Source organism: Astatotilapia calliptera, chromosome 3, assembly GCF_900246225.1.
Source record: "Astatotilapia calliptera chromosome 3, fAstCal1.2, whole genome shotgun sequence".
Taxonomy (NCBI): Eukaryota; Metazoa; Chordata; class Actinopteri; order Cichliformes; family Cichlidae; genus Astatotilapia; species Astatotilapia calliptera.
Genome location: NC_039304.1, coordinates 28,808,988 through 28,834,076, shown reverse-complemented (window position 1 = coordinate 28,834,076; position 25,089 = coordinate 28,808,988). Strand labels below are relative to the sequence as shown.

At 39.2% G+C, this 25,089-nt stretch overlaps 3 protein-coding genes across 7 annotated transcripts; all 3 read left to right on the top strand.

Annotated features, from left to right (window-relative positions):
* Positions 1–122: 122 nt before the first annotated feature.
* On the top strand, positions 123–6,316 carry LOC113019153 (tripartite motif-containing protein 47-like). The gene is made up of 4 exons (XM_026162699.1): positions 123–863; positions 4,145–4,752; positions 5,277–5,504; positions 5,603–6,316. Exons 2-4 carry the CDS (start codon positions 4,237–4,239, stop codon positions 5,624–5,626), a joined length of 768 nt encoding a protein of 255 aa, XP_026018484.1. The 5' UTR covers positions 123–863; positions 4,145–4,236; the 3' UTR covers positions 5,627–6,316.
* Positions 6,317–6,374: 58 nt separating this feature from the next.
* LOC113019150 (E3 ubiquitin-protein ligase TRIM21-like) lies at positions 6,375–11,777 on the top strand. Of its 2 annotated transcripts, none has more exons than XM_026162695.1 (7): positions 6,375–6,565; positions 7,864–8,417; positions 8,592–8,687; positions 9,162–9,395; positions 9,526–9,673; positions 9,757–9,783; positions 9,869–11,777. In XM_026162695.1, the coding sequence occupies exons 2-7, from the start codon at positions 7,866–7,868 to the stop codon at positions 10,417–10,419; spliced, it is 1,608 nt and encodes a 535-aa protein (XP_026018480.1). In that variant the 5' UTR covers positions 6,375–6,565; positions 7,864–7,865; the 3' UTR covers positions 10,420–11,777. The 2 variants fall into 2 exon arrangements, with proteins under 2 accessions (XP_026018480.1, XP_026018482.1); XM_026162697.1 differs by having other exon boundaries at positions 7,861–8,417.
* Positions 11,778–11,957: 180 nt separating this feature from the next.
* LOC113019145 (uncharacterized) lies at positions 11,958–23,742 on the top strand. Of its 4 annotated transcripts, none has more exons than XM_026162686.1 (32): positions 11,958–12,061; positions 12,436–12,527; positions 13,122–13,336; positions 13,904–14,118; positions 14,465–14,543; positions 14,634–14,713; positions 14,812–14,907; positions 14,994–15,090; positions 15,203–15,279; positions 15,396–15,479; positions 15,718–15,813; positions 15,889–15,985; positions 16,072–16,127; positions 16,251–16,307; positions 16,672–16,747; positions 16,821–16,903; positions 16,976–17,071; positions 17,151–17,247; positions 17,347–17,420; positions 17,546–17,635; positions 17,737–17,817; positions 18,108–18,275; positions 18,470–18,551; positions 18,819–18,859; positions 18,958–19,044; positions 19,836–19,931; positions 20,610–20,697; positions 20,788–20,831; positions 20,995–21,093; positions 22,252–22,344; positions 22,772–22,788; positions 22,862–22,911. In XM_026162686.1, the coding sequence occupies exons 3-32, from the start codon at positions 13,135–13,137 to the stop codon at positions 22,866–22,868; spliced, it is 2,655 nt and encodes an 884-aa protein (XP_026018471.1). In that variant the 5' UTR covers positions 11,958–12,061; positions 12,436–12,527; positions 13,122–13,134; the 3' UTR covers positions 22,869–22,911. The 4 variants fall into 4 exon arrangements, with proteins under 4 accessions (XP_026018471.1, XP_026018472.1, XP_026018470.1 ...); XM_026162687.1 differs by having other exon boundaries at positions 14,631–14,713; positions 16,824–16,903; XM_026162685.1 differs by having other exon boundaries at positions 14,631–14,713.
* The last annotated feature ends 1,347 nt before the right edge of the window (positions 23,743–25,089 follow it).

Sequence of the window (25,089 nt, the reverse complement as noted above, 5' to 3'; positions counted from 1 at the left end):
ACCACGTACAAATTGTTCAGAATGCCAGACTATGAACCATGCAAATGATGTTTTAAATATGCGCTTGTAGAGTGCGTGCACAGTATATAACAAACTAATCAGTATTATGTAGTGTTAGTTCCATCCTCTGTCTGTTTCAGAGTTTTCATTTAAGGAAACTTGAAAGACTTGAATCAATTTTTTGTTATTACGCATCCTGTTTATTTAGCTTTACTCGAGTGGGGTCAAAATCTTTGACGTAGGATCTCCGGAGTACAGCACCATGTATGGTAGTCACCACAGCTGCTTCTGTAAAAACAGCAACTTTATGGTGCATTAAGTTAACCTCGTAAACTCATGGGAATGGCTAGGAGGTTTGTTTAATAGAGAAAGGTCTTGTCTTTTCTTTTTTTAGATATTTACTTTAAATGTTCTTTTTCTGCAGTTTTTTTTCAATGTATAGATGTAATAAGAAATTCTAACCAGTCTCAGTCTTTAACATACCAAGCAACTTTGGCATAATCTTATATAAGTAAGGAGAAAACAGTGATAAATAGCTATAACCCATTTAAAATGAAGGCAAACAACTTAAAATATAAAGATATTATCATTTGCAGTACCTTACAAATTATTAAGTAACTCTGGCAGGAAAGAAACACATTTATTTAACTCTGATATGTTTAATTATTTGGGGGTTTTTTCGCCAGGGTTTGAGCTTTATTAACAGGGCCCGAGTTTATGGGTGTATGCTGTCTAGAACGGCCAGCCCCTTTCCTAGCAGTGGTGGGTGTGTCTATCTCTATGTCAGGAGAACCAAGTGAGCAGAGTGTAGCTCATTGCTGTTAGAGCCTGAGGATACACAAGCTGGCAGTTAGAAAATAATTGTAAGTATTTTTTTATGAATTATTTCTTTTCTTTCTGGTATTTTGAAGACAGCTTTTGACCATTACATGAGATTTCTGTGGAGGTACACAGCTGAGTTGAACTTGTTTACATTGTTCATAGTTCGTGTGAGCGGTGAATGAGTCATTTTCATGTTATGCGTATTACTCTCAGGCTCAGGAGTGAAAAGCCACAATCTAAAATAAGTTTAGTTTGAAGGCTGTGTCATTGTGACAAATGTAGCCATTAATGCTGTTACGTTCATAGAGAATACTCAGTGCTGAGTGGCTGGAGGATACGCAAAACTTCAAGATTCCTGCATGGCTCTGATGTAGTACAGATGTTTTGTGACGTACACTCAGAATTCTTTCACTCTCAGTATCAATGAGCAGGAACCTTTTTCCCCTTCTAGTGCAGATATGCTCGTATGAAAGCAGGAAAATCCAGTTTTGCATGAATTTTTGAACAAACTGTTACGGTGGCATGCCACTTCAGAACAAATATGGCATTGCACACAAGTCTGATCAACAGTTTGATTGACTGGACGTACCTTTGCTCTTGAGCCTATAAACTTATTCATTACCTCATATGGTTACATGTGAGTTATATTCTTACTGCTCTCTTGAACTGCCTTATATACATATTTGGTTTTTCTTTTCCACATTGCTGTTTGTTGTATCAGTGACAAAATGCTGGTAATGGTAATGTTTGTTTTTGTCTTTATATTAAAGTTATCAGACTTTGTTTCATGAACAGTGTTTCATTATAACATTTCAGATCGATTTTTGTGGGATATTTGACTGACCTCCAAACTGAAGTCGTTTATTTAATACTGTGCAAATGTTTTGTGCCAACAAACCTTTTTTAAATATATTACTTCCAAAGAGCCAGCCTTACTTCAGAGTGATTTTGAGCAATAGTTGTCTAAAGATCTTTTAGGTTTTTATTTGGACACTGGCTGCTTTTCACTCATGTTCAATCCAGTCTTCATACCTGACTATTTTTACAGGAAGTAGTCGTTTTGTCAAGCCACTTAACTGACCTATCATTTATTCAATCAGAAACGTAACTCAAGGAATGAACCAGTCTTGTGTCTACACATAACATCTTTGTAAAGATCTCATTTTAAATCGTATCTTTGGGCACTTTGTTACTGTCGCCCTGTCACTAAACAAATCTCTTAAAAATGCCAAAGATAAAGCAATATGGTAATCACATTATTGGTGCAAAAATCTAATTTTACAACGGTCAAAACTTGGCATATTTTGGCATGGTGTGCAAAAAAACTATCTCCAGCAGATGAACAGTATCTAGAACTCCTTTAGAAATAGGAAAAGAAATCCAGAAAATACCTGACGCAGGACCTGAGAGAAGCATCTGGCCCTTTAGTTGATACATCTCTTGTTCACTGAAGCCTCAACAGAAATGATCTCATTGGAAGGGCAGCCGTGAAGTAGGCTGAGGTATACCAAATTAAGCGAGATTTGGCAACAGAAAATCAGGACTGATGGAGCGATGAATCCAAAACTTTCGGTTCAAATCATTGTCAGTTTTCAGGGAGAAGGCCGAGAGAGAGGTACAACAGCGAGAGTCTGAAGACATCTGTAAAACAAGGTGGTGGCTCTGTCATGGTTTAGTGCTGCATTTTAGCCAGTGGTGTTGGAGATCTTGTGAACATTGATGGAATCATGGATGAAGAAAGGTACCATTTTGATCCACCCAAACCTCTGGCCTCTGCTCCGTGGTTGCTAGGTGACCCCTCGTCTGGGGCTCTCCTCAGCTCTTCCCAGCAGGGTGTCACGGTTGCCCCTTCGATGGTCCTTCTTAGACTCTCGCACTCTGGGGGCCTCTGGATGTTTGGGGCCTGGATCTCCTCCATGCCTGATTAATGCCCTGTGGGATGGGGCTATGGCTCCACCCCCTAGCAGATCGTTACATGAATAAACCTTTTGAATACAAGAATGCTCATCCACACAGGTGTACACATGGGTGTTCACTGTTCACAGACACAAACTACCCCTTTCTTGGCTTCTACCTCAAAGCACATTGTGCGCTGTCAATCTTGCGTGCTACACAATAACATTTAATACTTGGTATCTAGTGTTATTTACACTTAGCTAGATTAATGCGATGGTGTTGCGTTTATTATATTGCTCTCTTTTTCACCTTGTTTTCCCTTTTTTTTTTCTTGGGCGTCTTTCTTGGCCTTCTGACAGTATTTCTGATGGGTAAAGAACCAAACAGAAGAGGCAAAACAAAAAAAACAAAAAAATCTTTTTGCCTTACATGAATGCTTGCACACGTTTCAGCAAACTGTTGCATCCAAAGAAATTAGGAATGGCTTAAGATATTTGCACTGCACTACATGTTACTTTTTATTAATGTGTTTACTAAAGTTGGGCAGCACCTGTGGAGCAGTGATGATCTCTGTTGCCTCAAAGCAAGAAGGTCCAGAGTTAGACTGCAATGTGTCTGTGGGTTCAAAACCATGCGGTTAGTGGGGTTAGGTTAACTGGTGATTCTAAATGGCCTATAAGTGTTTATGGTTACCTGTTTCTGTGTGTAAGCTCAGCGTCAGATTGGCAACTGTCCAGGGTGTACCCTGCCTCTCACCCTCTGGTAGCTGGGATAGGCTCCAGACAAAGGTATGGATAAGTTGAAGAGAATGGATGTTTGCTAAAGCCAACCAGTTTTCTGTATTGTACTTAAGTAGAGAAGCCTGTAAAAACATTCTTCTATTCATGTGATCTTAACATTAATCCTCCCAGTAAGGAAACACAAAGCAGTTTATACAAAGATGGAGTAAGTGTTATTCAAATGCCAGCTACTGTTTGATCCTGCCAAGTGATACGAAACATGAGGAGAAAAAGTGTTTGTTTGGCATCTGTTGCCATATTTACCTATTAAAGTAATTCTAATGAATAACCAAAGCAATAAAGACTGAAGCCTGGTGAACTGTGCATTTCCATATAGTCAGTGATACACCAGTCCATTGATGGGCATCGATGGCTCAAGCAATCAGTATGGTTATGTCCATCCATCCATTCTCCTTCAGTTATTGTTATCAGGGTTGCAGGGCCAAAGTCAGTCACAAACAGGTATATGTATTATGGTATTTTGCACAAAAAGTGGACAGTCTTCGTAATGACAGTAGCTCTGGACAGCTTTAAACCAGAAGCTGTTTTCTGTGCAGTGTGTAATTGTGTAGTTTCCTTCTGATATGTCAAGCTTTGTGAAGAACGATGTTGAATGTGTGCTAATAAAACCTCTCTTTTCTTGTCAGACGTACTGCTTCAAACAAATCATCACCTGTGCAAAAAGCAAACTGAAACAGGCCGCAGGTTGCTTGTATTTGCACAGGCATATTAAGACGCGATGTTAGACCCTCCTAATTGCTGCATCTGTCTGGATGAGTTCGCAAGCCCCGTGTCCCTCCCCTGTGGACACGTCTTCTGCTTGGGATGCATTGGAGAATACTGGAAAATCAACGAGGCCTGCCAGTGCCCCCTTTGCAAGACTTTGTTTCCTACCAGGCCACAGCTCAAAACAGACCAGACACTACATACTGTGAAAGCACCTCAACCTTTAAAAGCTGGAGAGGTTCCCTGTGACTCCTGCTCAGCAAAACGTCCTGCAGTCAAATCCTGCCTGATGTGCATGGCTTCCTACTGCACCACTCATCTGGAAGCACATTACCAGACTGAAGAGCTTAGGCGCCATCTACTGGTCAGTGTGGTAAAAAACCTCGAGGATTCTGTGTGCAAACTGCATGGGAAGAAGTTGGAGAAGTTCTGCAGGAGTGACCGGGCGTGCATTTGTGCTATGTGTGCACAGACAGAGCATTGGAGCCACAACATCATTTCTATTAGCCGGGAAGCCTTTAAGAAGAAGGTAAAGAAATTTCTGCTAAAGCTTTTTTAGAAAAAGTATTTACAAATAATTTTTGTTGGCAATAATGTAATAAGTATTCTCTAATTTCAGCTTAAAAAAAGACTAAAAAACTTGCCACTCAGTTGGATTCACATGCTATCCCATAATAATCTCAGACAATTAGTGTTAAAGCTGTTTTGTAAGTTATATTTGTTAACAAATTAAACAACAAAAGTAAGAATTAGCTTACATCTTGGCAGCCATTTCTTGCCTTTTCATTCCCTTTTTGATTACTTTTGTAAATTTGGATGGGGGTCAAAAAATTGACTCTTTTTGTAATCAAAAAGTGAACTGAAGCTCTTGATGGAGTTTTGTTTTGTGTCATCCATCAAAGCAAAAGAAACTGTCATCACGGGGTGCACAGGATTGCAACATACTTCAGAAGAAGCTCAGGAGACCATACGACGACTTAATTTAACAAAACATGGTACAAGTGTGCCTGCAGTTTGTCAGCTTAGCTGTGCTAATGCAGTGTCTCCCCACAGGTTATTGTAAAACGAAGGAGGATGAAACTTCAGCAAGAGGTTCAAGATAGAGTGAGTGAAGCTGAGAAAATCAAGCTCACTGTAGATCTCAGTGGACAAAGTCCAAAAGAGAAATGGCAAACAAATAAAGAGCTCGAACAGCTGGAAGATGAAATCGTTGAGCTCCAGAGGAGAAATGCTGAGCTAGAACAGCTCTTGAAGATTGAAGATGATCTCTTATTCTTACAGGTTTGCTTCCTGGTAAACTTAACACCAACTGCAGCATTAAACACATGCACACAAAACACAACACTAATTTCAGTGTTGTGTCTCTCTTGTCTCTGCAGAGATCTCTCCATGGTGCTTTGTGATTCAAGAAACATGCTGATCATCAAATCTTTATTCATGTGTTTGTTTGTTTTTTTTAGCTATAAAATGATTATGTAATCTCAGCTGGGTGGGTGTGTTAGCTTTCAAGGAAAAGTATGCTCTGATTCATGAGAAAGAGATGAGAAGTGTCACTCAATTATTTTTGCATTTAATGTAAGGATACAACCAGCTGACTTTTAGCCTACAGTGAAACACAAACTTGAACTATTTATACTTTTGAACCTCAATAATACTTTTAAAAAGGAAAAGCTAGCTAATTCCCAGGATTTCCAATGCCAAGCTAAGCTAAACTGTTGCTAAGCTAAACTAAGCTAAGCTGCCGGTGGCTGTGGTCATACATTTAATGTAAATGGTATTGATCTCATGTATCACTCTGCCAGAAATCCAATGTATGCACTGAATTTTATATTTTATATTTTTATATTTTAAAAATGAATCGTTTATACGGGTTTAAAGAAACTGTGAAGTTTAGAAACCTCAGGGACGTTGAACTTGGTTGTATGAATGTAACTTATTACTGGGTGGGTGATGCAATTAACTGCTATTCAGTGCCAAAAATGCTTTTGTCTTCCTTTTTGATTAACCAATAAAATGTATGTAAAATAAAACTTATGATGAGCAATAGGCAGTATTTCGACCGAAGTCCTGTGCAATAAAAAGGTCTTGTGAAACTGGATACTTGATCTGTATGAACATGCTGAGCACACACAACACGCCCTGCTGCAGGCACACAGATGATTTGTTTATGCGTTTGCATGCCAACTCGTCTCTGGAGTAAAAAATGTGAACGGTTGGGAGTATGAACAGAAATGAAACTTAAACTCTAGGAGGAAGTCCAAAAGGAAGGACACACACTCATACACACACCGGGAGTAAAGGGAAACGGAGACAGATGCCTTTGAGATCTCATTAGCTGAAAGGTAATACTGTACTTTTTGCATGAACTTCATATAAAAAGACTGATGTTAAATGACAGATATTACATGTAATATACAGTTAGCTTACAGCAATAGATTTAAATCAAATGTGTGTGATCAACTGTACTGTAATAGAAACTTACAGTGTGTACCGGTACTTTATATTTGGTGTCGAGTTTCCTCCTCCAATCTTCAACACTCCCATTTGTGAGGCTTATTTACAGGGTGTGTCACTAGTATTCAGTGGTTTTTACTTCTTACTTTTAAGAGGGGCCAGTAGAAAGTTTCAGAGAATAAATCATCATTGTATCCAACTTATTGCACACAAATTACAGTGTATGCAATTCTATTTAGTTTGCTGACTTTATTAACTATAAAGTGAATACTTTGACCTGCACACATGTTAAATATTAGCAAATAACTTCTGTTGAATTTAAGTAAGTCCTGGTAAATAATATTAATCATAATACTTTAACTAAATGATATTACAAAGTGGAATTAATAAGCAATAAACTCAATCTTGTTCAGTTAGGCATACTTCCTTTTTTTTTTTTTTGTTAGGCGTACTTCCACTAGAAGTAACTAGAAGTGGATTTGTAAACTGATTCTGAAGCCTTTGTTTCAGCTCATCTTCTTCTGCGTAAGAGACCGTATTTACACGTTTAGAGATTAGAGCGCTAAATCATCAGATAATGCTAGCAAGCTTGGTAATCCATGTGTCTCACATGGACACAGAAAGTAGTGCTAATTAACATGACATGGCAGAATTTCATACATCAAATCGTGACCACAAACTCTTTGAATGGTTAGTACAATTAATTCTGGGAGCTGGGAGGTCCAGCTCAGTTAGCTCAGTTTGTTTAGGTGACGACTATACATCATGTGGCTTAGTTGGAAATAGACACACCCCGAGCAATGCATAGCTTTAAGCCTCAAGTAATTTAAGAAAGTGTCATATCAACCAAGTGTTTTAAAGCTGCAAGGAAGGTTTACCTAAGCCACATACACCAAAATTTAGTTTTTGCTTCAAAGCTGAGCAATTTTACATAGAAGTGTACGGGGATTTGTGGGTGGAGCTGGTACATATTGTCCACTATCGTTATTATTTCTTTAATAAAGGACATTATGAAGTCGATGACCCCTTACAAGGTTACAGTTTCCTTTATGTTAGGAACAACTCACGAAACGCATATTCTAACATTTGAATCCAAAACAAGAATTTCAAGGAAAATTTATTTGACAAAATAAAAGTCACTGTTACTTTTCTTAGTGAATAACCTTGTGGTCCTCTCTTAAAGCAGATATGGTCCCAACTTCAGCATCACCCAGTGAGCCCGGCTCGCTGGGGAAGCATCTCCACTGCTCCATCTGCATGGACACATTTACGGATCCTGTCACTACAGCTTGTGGTCACTCATTCTGCAAGCTGTGTCTGATCCGGAGCTGTAATATCGGTGACAGAGGGTGCCCACTATGCAAGAATTATATAAGCAGGATCCCTGATGTTAATATAGTCCTGAGAGACATGGTAAAACAAATGAAAGAGAAATACACTGGAGCTGCAGGGGAGGTGGCCTGTGATGTTTGCAGTGACAAAAAGCTGAAGGCTAAGAAGTCCTGCCTTGTGTGTCTTGCATCGTATTGTTCAGTTCACCTCCACAAACATTTGTCAACAGAAAGGTTGAAGGGCCACAAGTTGGTGGAGCCGGTGGAGAATTTGGATGCGAGGGCCTGCTTGAAGCATGGACGCCCCTTGGAGCTGTACAGCAGGGAGCGGCAGGCATGCATTTGTGTTCTCTGCATGGAAGGTCAGGAGGAGGTTGTCTCAACTGAAGATGAATGGAAGAAGAAAAGGGTAAGTTACCATAACAACCTCTGAATATGTGTTTTGAGTCTTGACAGCATTGTATATATTATACTTACTTTACTTACTATATTGTGGCATGTGAAATAATTTTCAAGTGCACAAAAAATGAGTACATGTGGAAAAAATACATTTTTAAAGTATTATTTTATGTTTCTCCTACAGTCTGAACTTGACAACACCAAGACAGAGTTAAATGAGAACATTGACAAGAGAAACACAAAGACTGCTGAGATTGATGAAGCTTTCAGGAGCTGCAAGGTAAACAGCAAGTAAACTGACTTGTAGAGAAAAGTCAATCAAACAACAAAACTTTATTTTTCACATACATAATTATACACAGTACAACATGTAGTGAAATTCTTGAGTCCGAGCTGCGGACAGGCTGCAGACATAGCTGTGCCATTCCAGGGCTTGGTTTTAGCATGGGGGGTCTAGGCAGGACCCTTACTGGATACCAGGTGGGAATCAAACTTGTGACACTCACTCCGAATGTGTGTAGTCTTACCACTACACTATCCAGCTGCTATCAGACGAGTCAAAGTGAAAATCTACCATGTCAGTTTGTTTTTTCAAAGCTAAAAATTGTGTTTATGGTAACTGACTGAATGCTGAACCTTTCTCAGAATTACCTTCCCTAACTAAACCAGTCAAAAAGTTGTGTGGGACTCTATGTAATACAGAAAAAAGAGGTGAACAGTCAAATAGACATTCCTGTTTCATTCCCATTTTCAGGACCAGCTGGACAATGAGTGGTGGGATATTGACAATGTGTTCAACGCTGTGATCGCCATTGTGGAAGAAGCCCATGCCAGAGCCCTTCAGCCAATAACAGACAGGAGGCAGGTGTTGGAAAAAGAAGCAAAAGGCCTTAAACATGATTTGAAAGCAGAGATCAACAATCTTGAAACGGCCATCTCTGAACTAGATAACATTTCTGTTCTCGAGGACCACATCCTTTTCCTGCAGGTAGAGAAAACTTTGGGATGATATATGTGGCACATTCATAATCAGTCTGAAGGATAAACATATCTGATTAGCTACTGACATTTTGTTCAGCATAGCTATCAAACTGTTAGGTTGTATTTCTGTTTTGCAGAAGTACCCATCTCTTACAGACACTGGAGCCATCATAAACTGGGATGAGGTAAAGCTGGACACATCGCTGTCCTTTGGCACCATCAGGAAAACTACAACAAAAATGCTGGAAAAAATTCAGCAAGAAATGGATAAACTAACTCCCATTGGTAAGAGCAGCTAGTTAAGAGCAGTGAAAACTAAAAGTTAAAATGTTGACTTAATCAATCTAAAACTTTTCTTCTCATCACAGAACTGAAGAGAATCCCAAAGTTTTCAGGTATGTGGTTCATATTATTTGCTCTCTTAGAAACTGTGACTTGTTTAAAATAAAGACTTTCTTTTACATGTTTTTAATTTTACAGTGGATGTAAAACTGGATCCAGATTCTGCACACCAACGCCTCGTGTTGTCTGAAGATAGGAAGGAAGTGAAAGATGGAGGAGAGAATCAGGAACTACCTCGTTTCTCTGAAAGATTTGATATATTTAGCAGCGTTGTGGGGCAAAATACCTTATCCTCTGGGAAGTCTTACTGGGAGGTGGAGGTCAACAACAAGACGGGGTGGGATATAGGCCTAGTAAGAGGCGGTGCAAACCGCAAAGGGAAGCTCAAACTCAGCCCAGATAATGGGTACTGGGTTATTGTACATTATGAAGAAGAAAAGTATGCAGCCCTCACAGCACCGCCAGTTCGTATTCACCTAAAAGAGAAACCTGAGAAGGTGGGAGTGTTTGTGGACTACGAGGAAGATCTCGTCTCCTTCTACGATGTGAAGGCTGAGTCCCACATCTACTCGTTCACTGAGTGTTCATTCAGAGCTGAGCTTTACCCATATTTCAGCCCACACGTGAAACAAGAAGAGAAAAACTCTGAGCCTTTGATTATTTGTAGAGAGATACCAATGGAGTCTTAAGAAATGCATTTTAACTACAATATACTAAAGTTTGTTGGTCCACAACCTTCCTGCTTTTCTTTTTTCCAATACAGGAAAATGGGAATTATCAGGCATTTCATTTACCTTAGACTTTTTTTTTCATATATATCTTTACGTTTAGCAGCTAGTCACAGACCAATGATAGTAAAGCAAATACTGACCGTTTATCTTTTCTCCGTTATTTGCTTTATTACTCAAAAGCCTTTAAAGCAGTCTTTGTAACCCCTGGTTTGGTCCAATTTACTAATTGAGATAATCAGAATCATAACACAAAACAATGCTGCTACAGTGTGCTCACACTGCTATTCAACATGTGAACCAGTCAAGACTTACAACCTGAGCCGGAACACAAACTCTTGATCTAACTGTAATTTAGACGAAGCTTAAAATACTGTGGTTAGTAAGAAGAGTGTGTGTGTTTTTTTTTTTTTTTTACACCATGTTGGAGGACCAAATGGATCCTAGAACTTTGTGAATCAGACACTATTAAAAACTACACGTACTTGCACTCAACATTGTGACAGTTGCTTAGTAGTTACTTCTGTATTGTTTTTTACGAAAGGTTATTCGATAACATATCCAAAGATGAAACAATTAAATTGCTTACACAATTTAATCCAGAAAGTTATTTTTTCTTAGAACAATCCTGAACATTTAATAGATTTAGCTTTAGATTTGTTTATGAACAGATAGCTGATCAGTTGAAAATGAAGATTAACTTATAATGATTTGTTGCAGTCTTGAACACAACCTACCTCTAGCTTGATCAGCTGCAACAGCAACAACAGTCTGTGTTTAAGTGAATGTATGGGCAATAAAGATCAGCAATAAAATCTTATGTTATAAGGGGCTTTCAAAACATATACTTTAATTATATTCCCAGTTTTTTAGTTATGAATCCCACTTAATTATTTTGGGGTGTTTTGTGGCTGTTCTTTAGCACAGACTTGTATTGTGTTAAATTTTATTTTGAAGTTTTTCACATTGCAAACTAGTCTGTATTTTTTTATGGCAAAGCGGTGACTGAGGTCAGTCTGGAACTTGAGATAATTAAAGCAGAGCACAGACAGTTCTTGTAACCGAGTCAAGGTCCATAATTAGCTGTGTCACCACTGTCCCAAAAAAAGTACACACAAATATCAAATGTACACTTTTACAGTTTCAAGGTTTCCTAAAAGCCTCAGTGTACAGAACAATGCATCATCTGAAAACAACATAAAAATGCAAACTGCTTTCCTTTCCTTATTTTGCCTTGCTTCCAGAAAAGTAGTCAGATTTCAGGCTAAATGAATGACATTCAGTGTTGTCAGGCAATGTCAAACAGCATGTAATGAATAAAATCCCTGTTTGAAAATATAACTTTGTCTCTCCTTTTTTATTCATCATGTGACCATGTTTGTGTGTTGTGAAAATATGCAGTTGAATCATGTCTGGGCAAATCTATCAGGGGCGGTTGGCGGGTTTTTTTCCTCCTTCTTTTTTTTTCTTTTTTCCAGAAACGAAAGTAAAAGCACAAAACAAAGCATACCAAACATCATGTCAGCACAGAGGTAACGGTAGACAAAGGAAGAGAAGAGTGCACAGTAGAGGCACCACATGCATCCATCGCCCTGATTCTATTGTAAGTAACACAGAGAGCAGATTTATCCAGCTGATCTTTGCTATTGTTTGTTACGATAGAAAACAGAGGAGAGGAAAATCAAGAATCCACGGTGCCCTAAATAATGAGGAGCCTGTACGTCATCAAGTCACAGCTTATTTCGGTGTGATGCTACAAATGGATATCTAACGTACTCCAGGAATTGTAATCAATTTTAAAAAAAGTAGAATTGACTACTTTATTGTTATTATTATTATTATTTACTTTGTTTAAACTATGATAGAAGTAGGTGATGGAGAAGACACACGTAGAGGTTTAGCTGTAGTCACGTCAAAATTGAAAAGGGAAGTAATGAAACTGATGTTTTACGGTGCTTTCCTGTTGTCTATCATCAGACAGTTACCTGGAAGACGACCCAGTGGCTGCCTTTTGATGCCAGCCTGCTGCTTTTAATGCAGTAGGTCTGCAACCAACACAAGCCAGTTAGGTAAATAATATTAGCAATTAAAAATTTAGTTTTCTAATATTAGGGAAGTGACGACTTACAGTAGAAAAGATGGACCCGCAGCAGCTGTGGATAAAGGGAAGCTTGTCACTTTCGCTACCTGAGCCACTGCAGCTGTTGTAGCTTGGATGTTTTTAAACGTTTATATGATGATCCAGATGTTAATGCACATTTTGAAAAGAAAAAAAAAATCATAGTTTTTGTGCGTACAACACAAGAAAATGGTAAAAGATAACTGTTCTCACATTTGAGGTAAAATGAACACTGTAATAACAATCACAGAAAGTTTCAGAATCAGAATCAGAATCAGAATACTTTATTGATCCCTGGGGGAAATTATTTTTTGTTACAGTGCTCCATTTTAAACCAACATTAAGACAAGACAGACAATACGCTAACTAAGAATAGTACAATATATACATATATATACATACATACATACATACATAAGTCACTTATTTACGTTCTTGATAGTGTTTCTTGAATCACTCTGTGCAGTCAGCACAGTTATTTTGAGAGCAAAAAAGGAAGTCACACAGCATCCTCTGTGTGTCTTTTGTTGTGTGTGTAATGCAGACACGCAGCAAAAATGGAGCTCCAGGTTTGTCACTCCTGCGGATGGTCCAAAGTGACAACTTACCAGGGCCTGAGAATTCACCAGGGGAAGATGGGATGCACCCCGAAGGGTGTGAGGGTTTCAGACCCTCCACAGCATTACACACAGAGCTATGTGGGACACACAAAAACTCAAATGGACCTCAGGCTAGATGTCTGCACCTCTTTCAAGATTGGTAGGTTTGTTTGTTTTTTAAATATTATGTTGTGTGAGTTCAAGATTATAACTTTTCTTTCAAACTGATAAAAACACCCCAATAGGAAAAGACCTGATCCAACATGTTCTCGCTCCCAAAGTGTAACATTTTACGCTAGGTGACAAATCATATTACGCTTCCGGGCACCCAACACATCCCTATATCATGAGAAAAATGAGGAAACATGAGAACTGTTTGGAATGAATCTACACATGTACCTTTATTTTACTATCTAACACTATCTAACAGCATTAAAGTTGTGGTTAGGGTTAGGGTTGGAATACATGGTTTAAACGTCTATTACTGAGGGAGCGTCATTCTCCTGGATTTCCTCCATAACCTGGCACCTACCATAAAAACACGGAAGGTCACCTTTCGTTTTCCTCAGGAATGCCGTGGGACGTATATTATGCCTCAGGTATCAGCAGATTAAAGCGAACCAAACCGGAATTTGTTAAAAAAAATCATTTTCATTGCTATAAATTTCTATTTTTGCTTAAAACAATTTAAAATCTTCATTTGACTCTTGAATTATGTGACAAACAGAAACAACAGAATATTCAAACCTGAGCCTGCAGGTTTGTCACTGCGGCTGGAATAAAGTTACGACTTACAAGGGATTAAGAATTCACCAGGGGAAGATGGGATGCACACCAAAGGGAGTGAGGATCCCCCAAAAAGAGCAGTACAACTGGAAAAATCAGTGGGAGGAGGACACGGAATACTGGAAACCAGCTAAGAAGGCGATTGTAAAGCAGGAGGTATGAGTTTGCTTTTTAGGCCAATAAATGAGTGACAGGAAGCATTTTAAGCTTTGTCCACCACCACCACCTTTTCTTTTTTTCAGAATGAAAAATAACAAAAAAATAATTTATAAAAGTAAAGGATGACTTAATGACTTTAGCTGCTTGATGTTTCGTTAAATCACGTGGTGAACAGACGACCCCGACATTTTGATAATCAAGGTCACCGAAAGTGTAGTAACTTGCAGATCCCCCTAAATGCTCCTAGCTGGCTGTGTTACTTTTGATCACTGTACAAAAACTTCCATGTTAGTGTTTTCATTACATATCAACTTTTTCTCAACTTTATCCGTCAACCTGACAGAATTTTCCAGAGTCACCAAGTGTGTACGGCTATGCCAACTCTGGAGCAACGGCCATATTCAAGGAAGAATACAAACTGAGTATGTATGCACTTAGAATTTAGTAAAAACATGATTCTCATACAACAAAATGTGGAGGCTAACATGGAGCTGTGTTCTTACTTACAGCAGCTTCTGCATATACACAGCACTACTCCCAAAGAGCCAGAAAGTCGCAGCATCAGCTGCAGGAACACTCCACCCTTCCACAGGTACTACAGTTATCATTAATAATAATAGTTAGAGTTAATAGTCAGCCAATTTTAAAGTGAGTAAACAGTAACATATAAATGTAATCAATACTTTTTAGGTGAGCAGGCCTGCCAGGGAGCCTTCAGCACCACCATACCCAGGAAATGTAGTCAGGCCTAAGGAGAAAAAAGTAAAGCAGAAAACATTATCACAGGTACCTTTTTGTTTTTACAAGTTAAGATATTTTTCTTTTAAACTTTAAAAGAAAGTTTAAATGAAGAACTGTTTTCTATCTTTTAGATAGAACACAGCAGCACGATGGTAGAATACCTGAGTGTTGACCTCTGTAGAGACTATGCAACAACAGCAACCAAAATCAAGCAGGAGCCCAAATCACGTAAGTACAAACAAAGAATTAAGTGTTACAGTTTATTCAAGACAAGCTTTGTTCAAATCATTAAGAATAGATTAAAAAAGTGTGATAAAAAATCATCTGCTCTTAATTACAGCACTTCACACAACTCCACAGCCATCTTTCCAAAGAGCCAGCCGTCGCCTGCTGCAGGAGTTCCCCCCTGGTTTAGAGGTACTGTGGTTTTTTGCTAAATAATGCTTAAGCATGTGACAAACCACCAAAGTTTACTGCTGACGCTTTTTTTAAAGTGCAATATCACTGGAATTAAAGTGTTTTCTGTATGTCAGGTACAAAGATCCTTGCCTCCAACTCCTCCACCACGGGAACAAACAGTGCTGCCTATGAAAAAAGACAGCAGGGAGCAAACACAGGTACAAAACAGATTGTTTGAAGTGTAGCTTTTGTGTTTTAGTTATCCTTGACTTCTTTAAACAACCACATAATCAGTCCCAGCTACAGTAAAACACCGGGAAAAGCAGGTAATACAGTTTAAGATTTAGCATTGCCTTTTTTTTTTAATTGTATTTTGCTATTTAGATTCAGGATGGAAATATCTGCTCAAATAATTTTAAAGTGATTAAATATGTCAGTGGAATCAATATTTTTCAGATAAACAGACCTGCCAGGCAGCCTTCAGCACCATCATACCCAGGAAACATAGTCAGGCCTAAGAAGAAAAAAGTGAAGCAGCAAACATTTTCACAGGTACCTCACTGTTTTAGATTTTAAGGTTATTGTATTTTGTTTTTTCCAGTTTAAGTAACCTTTTGTCTCTCTTAGACAGAAGACAGTAGAGAAGTGGCAGGATATCAGAGCAATGACTGCTGTGCAGACTATCCAACAACAACAACCAAAATCAAGGAGGAGCCCAAGTCACGTATGTATAAACAAAGAAATTAACAAAATGTATACAAAAGAACATGTTTTTTAACCTGTCTGAAAAAACCCTCCTTTTTATTATAGCACTCGCAACCCCACAACCATCTTTCCAAAGAGCCACCAGCGTTCAGCAGCAGGAGGTAGAGTACTGTGATTTTCTCTAAGTGTTCCAGCTTGTGCGCTAAAACAGCAGAGTTTGGTATCATGTAGCGCTGTGTTTTGAAAAAGAGGAAGAAGCTGTGTTTTCTTTTTCTATGTTTCAGGTTCCCCTGGAAGCAGCAGTGATGCTCAAAAATCAAGAGAGGAAGGATCAAACACAGGTACCAGACGGGCTGCTTGAAGCAGAACCTTTGTTTTAGTATTTAATCTTTAGCATTTCACATCTATAGTACAGTTACTAACTGCAGAACATCCCTCAGAGGAAGAGTTTGGTGAGGGACTGTCCAGCACCAAACCAACTAATCACATCATCCTCATGTACTTTGTCTTTAATGCTAAGCAGCAAATGTTAGCCAAGCTGGCATCATGATCATCATAATTAACATGCATGTAGCCCATCTTAGTCTACTCTTTGACAGCATCAATGAGCAGTTAAGCGTGGCTGTTGTTTTTTCATTCATTCTATAGTAAAAAGTCTTCAATAACGGCAGCTAGTTTTCAAATAGTTTCATTTTAACCTGACAGAATTCACCAGGACCAGCAAAGACAAGCAGCAGTAACAGCTCTGCAGCAACGTTCAGAGAGGATGAATACGAATCAGGTGTGTACAGAGCTACGATTTAAGAGTATGACTTTGAATAGAAGCGAAAGCTGGAACTATGATCTTTTTACAGCAGCTTCTGCACAACGCTCCACCCAAAGAGCCAATAACTCAAAGTCAGACCATCAACTCTACGAGTTCCCCACCCTTCCACAGGTACAATGGATCCATTAATAGTACTTTAAAATGAGTAAACAGCAGCATGTAAATGGAATCCATATTTTACAGGTGACTGCACCTGCCAGGGAGCCTTCAGCACCACCATACCCAGGAAATGTAATCCAATCTAAGGAAGAACAAATAAAGCAACAACCATTATCACATGTATGTCACTGTTTTAGACCTTAGGACTTTAGGTTTTACACATGTTTCTTCAGTTTAAGAAACGCTTTGTCTCTCTTAGGCAGTAGACTGTAGTGCAATGACAGGATATATAAACATTGACCCATCTGCAGACTATGCAACACCAGCAGCCAAAATCAAGGAGAAGCCAAAATCACGTATGTGTGACCAAAGAAATGAAGTTTATTCAAGACAAATTATTTTTAAAAAATTTGTCTGGGAAAAAAAACATTAAAGCAATCCTTTTTTCCTCACAGCACCCCCAACCTCACAACCATCTTTCCAAAGAGCCACCAGTGACCAGCAGCAGGAATTCTCTACGGGTTTGAAGGTAGAGTCCTGTGACTTTCTCAAAGAAATGTTTCGGCTTGTGTAATAAACCACCAGAGTTTGGTGTCATGAAGCAGTGTTTTCGGTAAAACAAGAATAAGATGTGTTTCTCTAAAAATGTTTCAGGTTAGAAGATCTGTCGGAGAACCTCCAAGTACTCGAGAACCAGAAACAGCAGAGCTGCTAGAAAAGAAAGAGATGAAGGATCAGAGACAGGTATTGAATAGACTGTACGAGGCCGACCTTTGTTTAGGCATTTAGTCAAATTTTAGCCATTAGCAGTCAACATTTGCATTACAGTGCATAACATCTTTCAGATGATGAGTCCAGCAACCACAAACCCAGCACCAGCAGGCCAAGCTGAGGAAAATCACACGCAGAATCAAACATTTTCACAGGTACTGCAATTTAACACATTAGACTGATGACCTTTAACCCCTTAAGGCCTGAAATATGAATTGCCAGAAAATTCAACCGTATCTACAATGAACATCCACCACTGTAACAAAAAAAATAGCTCCCCCTTTAAGTGATGAATGAGCTTTATGCATGTTTTTAAGCCAGTGTAGTCCTTTCTTTTATAAAATCGAGCCTCTTGTGACGTATACTAGAAACATTATTTTATTCATTCACTTTATTTCTGGTTGTTTTGAACGTTACGGCAAATGTTTCAATTTTAAACCTCCAGGCAAGCAAATCAGCCAGAGACCACCCGACAGCACCACCTCCGGTCCCGCCGAAGAAGAAGCATTCGGCTTTATTCAAGGAAAGGCTGGAGAGGTTCAAAGCTGAATTACAGCCAAAACTTCAGATGACAGAGGGGAAGAACTGTGAAGTCAGAGCCTGCAGACCAGAGGTAAACAGGAAGCTGTAGCATGTAGTCACCAACGGCACCTGATCAGAATTAATCTAATTAGTTTAGCTACATTTGAACTTTTAATCTAAGACTTTTTAAGTATTGTCGTTGAAAACATCTTACAAATGTTTGAGGTACAGTTTGTACTCTGAAATGTCTCAAATTTTAACAGCGATCCTCTTGTTTTTTGACAGAACGTTTCAGATGTAATGAGTGCAAACACACAAACAAGTCCTGCAGCAGCGGACGTCTCACCGAAGGACAATCCAACACAGTGTATGTGATCGTATGGTTCAGGCGATAAACATTCAGAATCAGAATACTTTATTAATCCCACAGGAAATGATGTGCCCCAAGACAGTAAGAGTAACTAACTCAACTAAATGAAATATTACAACATATAACAAAATAGCTCTACTTATAAATATCCTAGCTTATTACACAAAATTAAACATATATATAGTTGACACTGAGGTGCCCCTCTATGATTTCAGGCTAATGCATTCATGCTCAATGATGTAGCTGTTGTGTTTGTGTTTGCAGTGGATCACGCTGCAGAGGCTGAACTCTCCACTTGTGTGAAGGTACAGAGTCTTGCATATCTCTCACTCACAGTTGTGACACTGCAGAGCGTTCTGATGGGAATGCTTGAGTTTGGTTGTCGCTATGGATGTTTTTTCAGGTGAAGGAACTCGCCCGCATGTTTTCAGCCAAGGAAACGCTGATTTCAACAAAGGAGAAACACGGAGCCAACCAAAAACCATCTCAGGTAAAACCCTCTTATATCCTGTAGTACATCCCCAAGTTAGGGATAACCTAGAACAGGGCTGTCAAACATAAGGGCCAGGGTCCTGTATGGGCCTGGCAAAGACTTCAATCTGGCCCACTGGATGTTTTTGGAAAATGTGAAGGAGGTCATATATTTTAAGCTTTTTATTTTATAACTACAGACAGGTCTGTGAATTATGCTACCAGAACCTTTTCTGCAATTTATTTTTTACAATTTTCACGCAAAGAGCAGCGCTGACAGTCCTTTAACCTCAGTTTCCAACTGGGGGAAAAGAAGGAAAAAAAGGATCTTACGGCTTTGAGGTGCTCAATATGTAGAGCAATTTATTTATTTACAATTCATTATTTCCTAAATGCACTCAGCTGAAAACAGAATTCAGAATGCTCTCTCAGCTTCTCGGCTCTCAAATCAATTCCTCACTGCTGCTCAGTCCTCACATTTCAAGATCCCAGTTAACAGCTGGCTCTCTGCTGGCTGCCAGCTGGAGGTTGAGAGACTGCTGTCCATCCAGTCATCAAATACGCACTCAAAGCAGCCAATCAGCAGTCTCCACCTGTCTCAACAGTCAACACAAACCCACACATACGTTAATGGGAGGAGCCAAATATGTAAAACATGGGACATGATCATGATCACGGACCAACACCTGTGCTCGAGCCTGAAGGCTAAAATACACAAAATATAGAATCTTTAATCATGTCTACGATGACCCCCCACCCCAAACACCATTTAATGAATCACGGCTTTCTAATATGTTCAATATCTTTCAGGTGAAACTGCTGGCTCAAAGGTTTTCAGTCATTTCTGCCCAGGAAACAGCAGCCAAAGCAAAGGAGGAGCACGGGGAGGAGCAGAAACCCACACAGGTGCAGGGCGAGTGATCTGTTGCCTTTCCTCCATCAGTGGAAAAGTCATTTAGCTCTTTGATCCAGCCTGAAGTACCCAAATAACTCATGAGTGGATCCTGTTTTAGCTTCAAGCTGCTGGTTGAGCAAAATATTACATTTAAAGTTTTTATGTTGGAGTTCATTGTTTTTCTTTCTGTAGTTCAAGACCTTGTGTCCGTGTCGATGCAGCATCATCAGGCACGCACTCTTTATTTACAGAACACACACATTTATAACAGGAAAGAGTCGCTACTCTCGATGCGCCCGGCCTCAGGGTGCTCTCTCTCTCTCAAAGCAGTGGCTCTTGCTTCTCACTGTCAAGTATGCAGATCAGCTACAGCACAGAAGTGTGGGCATGTGTCCATCTCCAGGTCTGGGCAAACTGCCTAATAAGCACAGGTTAATTAGGGAATGCACAGCCAGTGTCCCAAATACTCCACCTACTCTCTGCACCGCACTGCACCACTCCTCCTCCTGCAGTTGAGCCAGAACCGTGCCCCTCTGCGAGCATGTTTCACAGAAAACCATGAGCTAGATGAATCCATCATGAAGCAAACATATATCATATATGTTTGCAATATATCACAGGAGACAAATACAGGGAGCTGTGTTGAAATTCTTCATGCGTTATAAACTATTATCCACCTTTTCTGACAGATGGTGACAGATTCAAAAAGCGATCCCATTGAAATCAATTCTGCAGCAGCGAAAGCATCACTAACAGCAGAGAAGGATCCCAAAATATGTATGTCACAATATGAGAATGTTTATATGTAAAATTGAGAAAAATACAATAAAAAACATGGCTGATGATTACTATCATCTTTTTCTACAGCGTGTGAAAATGCACCACTCTCAGATTTCTCCTCTGGTTTGAAGGTACGACTTCCTGTGCACGAAAAACGTCTGACACTCGTTCAGCCAGACCTGACAGCTTGTTTCACTGCAGCTGCTGCACCTGAGTGTTTCTTTACTACAGGAGAGGTTTCATCTGTTTTCTTTGCTTGATTGTTTTCAGTTCTTATTGCTTGCTGCATTTTAGGTGAAGGATCTGGCCCGGATGTTTTCAGCCAATACAACACAGGAGAAAACAATCGGACTAAAAGAGAAACGGAGAGAAGAACAGAAACCTGCAAACGGGGTAAACCACAGTCAATGTCATTTAGAAAGCAGAGAGCATAATGTGGTTTGTACTGTAGAGGGTGTAGAGGGGTGAAGCAGGAAATGCTGCTAAAGCAGGAAGTGTTGGTTTTTCTTCCGATGATATTCTTGGTATGAGTGAAAACAGAAACATATATTCCCTTTTTGGGTTATGCAACCACCAAAGAGGGTGATTCTTAGTTTTTAACAAATTCTGTTTCCTCTATCGTTTTGTCCTGACTTCACCACAATCTGACCAAGAAGTCTAAAAAAAGAGCTAAAAGTCATGTTGAGATAGCACAACTGTGCCGGGGTTAGCACGTTTTCTAGTTTTACACTCTCTGTGTGAAGCTTTCATGTTCTCCTTCGGCTGGCCTGATGTGGCATAAGTGGGAAAGAAGATGTTGTTTTATCATCTTTACTGCTGACTTTGACCTTTTTTATCAAAAGACAAAATGACCGTCTGTTAAGCAGCTGCTAGAAAGTAAACTGGACTTTTGTTGTAGCTCTTCCAACTCCCCAATTCTATAAGACCAGAACACGTCTGGGACTCCATTTGGACACCAATCAGAAAGTAGTGCTTTGTAATAACACAAATTTTGCTATTGATCCAATACAATACTAGTACTGCCAATACTGATGCTTTGAACCTATAAAGACAGCTTATGTAGGAGAGAGCAGTGTCTCATGATTTATGAGCTTAATCATCACTAATTGAAACATTGTGAACACATTTTACTGGACACTAAATCATTGTGATTTTTATTTTGTACAATAATGAGTTAACAAAACACACCTTTTGGGTTTTCATGTGTTCTGAAACTGGATTATTTTGGAGACATGGACCCGTCTGTCTCTAAAGGACTTTGGGTCGCTGTGCTGTAAGCTAACAATAAAATAGATGTGTAGTCAACACAAAAAGGTTCAGACATGTTTCATACTGCATGTTCAAGGGTTTTTTTTTTTCATTTCCAAGAAAAAAAAAAATTCAACACTATTAGTAACAAAGTAACAATCCTATCACACAAGTATTGATCCGATACCAATACCACCGTTGGTATCCATACCATCGATATTTAGTTGGATCCACCCACCTCTACCACAAAGTCCATGGTTGGGTGATAATTCGATGGATACTTGAGTGCCTACTATCTTTCAGGTGAAGCTGCTTATCCAGAAGCTTTCAGCCAGGGAAACTAAAGATCATCAAAAAGAGAAAGACCCAGACATGAAGGATCGAAACCACTCAAAGGTACGGCACACATTTCATATTTAAAATATCTGTTTCAGATTTTTCCTCAAGCTTTTAGTCCTGAGTTTTAGAACTGCAGCCAGTGCTCGATTAGCAGCTGATTTGTTGGAAACGTGGAAACTCAAGTCTCAAACATGTCTTATTGTTTCAAAATAAAATCCTTTTTAACATTTTCTGATGCTTTTAATATGAAAGAGCAGTTGTGGTTTGTGTTAGCAGCTAGGTAACTGTGTTTTGGTTTGGTTGTTTTTAGCTGTGAAAGCTAACAAGTAGGTAGCTGAAGACCATGAAATATTATTATAGCATTTAACAAGCGGTGCTGTGACTGCAACTCCAAACTTAAAGCTTTTTTTAAACAGTGCCCCGTCACTACTGTTGTTGCTTTGTTCCCCTCATCCTCTTTTTCCTTCTTTCTTATTATTCTCAGAAGGATGAATCCTTTCGTTTACATTTATTTGTTTGCATCATTGTTGTCATGGAGTTTGTTTAAACAGAATTATGTGTGCCACTTGCAACAAGCATGAGTGGAGGCAGGTTGGTCCCCCTAAGGGAGGTCAGGTCTTGTCTACTGTCACTGTAAACTTTTCACATTACTACTGATGTAGTTTAAAATGTGTCAGCCCTTTGGGTGCCCCTTAATGGCCTGGAGAGGGGGACCAAAAAAAAAAGAAGTAAAAACAGTTTGATCACGTCTCATTTGTATTCATAGCAGGTATGATTCCTGTTTCCTGGCATTGTTATATTTACAGATGTGTTGTTTTTGTTGTAACTGTAGTGGATATAATGCTGGATCCGGGCACAGGGAAGCAAGTGAGAGCCAGAGAAGAGAAGCAGAAAGCTCCAGAGGCTTAGATGTAATTCAGCAATCTGCTTGGGCTCAGCTGCCTGATCCATGGGAAATCTTACTGGGAGGTGGAGGTTAGCAACACGAGCATCTGGGTGTAATAAAAGCCAGCACAAGCCATAAGGAGAACCTCTTACAAAACCCCAAAAATGATTCCTGGGTGATCGCACAAAGATGACAAAGTCTGCACAGTCCTCACAGAACCACCTGCTTCCTTTGCCCAAAGGAAAACCTCACAAACGTTGGAGTTTTTGTGGATTACAAGGAAGGTTTTGCGTCATTCTATGAACCACAGAGTGTTTGTTTACTGGGGAACTTCACCCCTATTTCAGTTTGCATGTTAAAGAAGATGGTGCCACTGCTTACCATCAGTAACTATGCATGGGTGTTTGTGTATATGTGCAGTTCTTATTATTATATTTTTTCTTTAAGTGCCATGTTTGGTAGCATATGCGTAAGTTCTGCCTGGGTGTTAATGGTAAATCATTCAGTCCCAGTCTGCTGTCATGTATAAGCCTAGATGTTGCTTTTGTTTCATGAAAAATAAATAAACTCATCTATCTCTCTGTCTCTCTCTTCCTTATCACCCAGTGAGGAGGATATGACAATTACAGAGTGCAGCTACTACACTTTTATTAGTGTTCAGCATGAAAAGCATGAAAAAAAGCCCTGCGTGCTAAATGAGGAGTGTCTTTTGCGCCCCACCTTCTCCTTTACACTTTACTGTCTAAAAGTATTAAATACATTAAATACCCACCTAATCGTTCTAACTGATGTCATGTAAAAGATCGCATCAGGCTTCCCGTCAGTTTTAAACTTTGATTTTTTGGGGGATTATAATATTGGTAAAAAACAATCCACTTCTAACCACGAAAAAAAGTGTCGGCATGAAAAACTAATTAACTGATTCAACTCATTATGACTTCACCTTGACTGTCTTACACATTAAATGGCTTTTATCGGAAGCTTGTTTTAATATGTAGGGGAGACCGGGGATAGTTGTAACATTTTTGACATTTCTGTCTGTAAATTGGAGCTCTTTTAAGGTAGTGGATTCAAAATGTAATGCAAAGTATTTACATGTCTCTGCTATTAAATAGTGCAGCTATTTTCTCTGCAGCACAATTACCCATTGCATGGTATGGCCTCAAACACAAAGAGTGAAATGTTACAATTAACCCCATAGTCTGGGTGAGTTGTAACATATCCTGGGGTAAAATGTAACACAATGAAATAAGGGTACTAACAAAACATTAACATGTAATCTTTGTTTATTCAACACATGAATGCACTTACATCCATTTATGTAGCTGTGTGTGTGTGTGTGTGTGTGTGTGTGTGTGTGTGTGTGTGTGTGTCAGAATGCAGAAATCTAGCTTTTGAACATATTCCAACCCCCCAAAAAAGACAAATTATGGAATTTTCTGCAACTGAATATTTCATTAATTTTGGTTGGTCTTCCTTGAGTTTGGCCTCATTGGCTCAGTGGGCATTATAACCTACAACTCTTGCACCAATTTTGAACATAACAATGAAGCTGAAAAAATGTAGTTGTTCACCAGCATCGCAATTCCATTACTTTTTATCATGGCTTACCTTGGTGTGGTTTGCAGAGTGCTTCAGAAAGATGAGGAAATCTGTTTCTTGCACCCATCCTGATTTATTTCCACTACCAGTACTTCCTACTGGTCCATCTCTGACACAGTGGTCTGCATAATGTATGTGTGGGAACACAAACAGTGAAGTAGTTGTGTTGCTAATGGCATTAACCGCATATACAAATGCGACCAGTGAACCTCTCTCTGCTGATGTCGTTGCCCCAACTTGTTTAATATAAGTTAAAGTAATAGTGTGGTAAGTTGTAACATCTGCATTATTGTTACAACTAACCCAGACTGTTG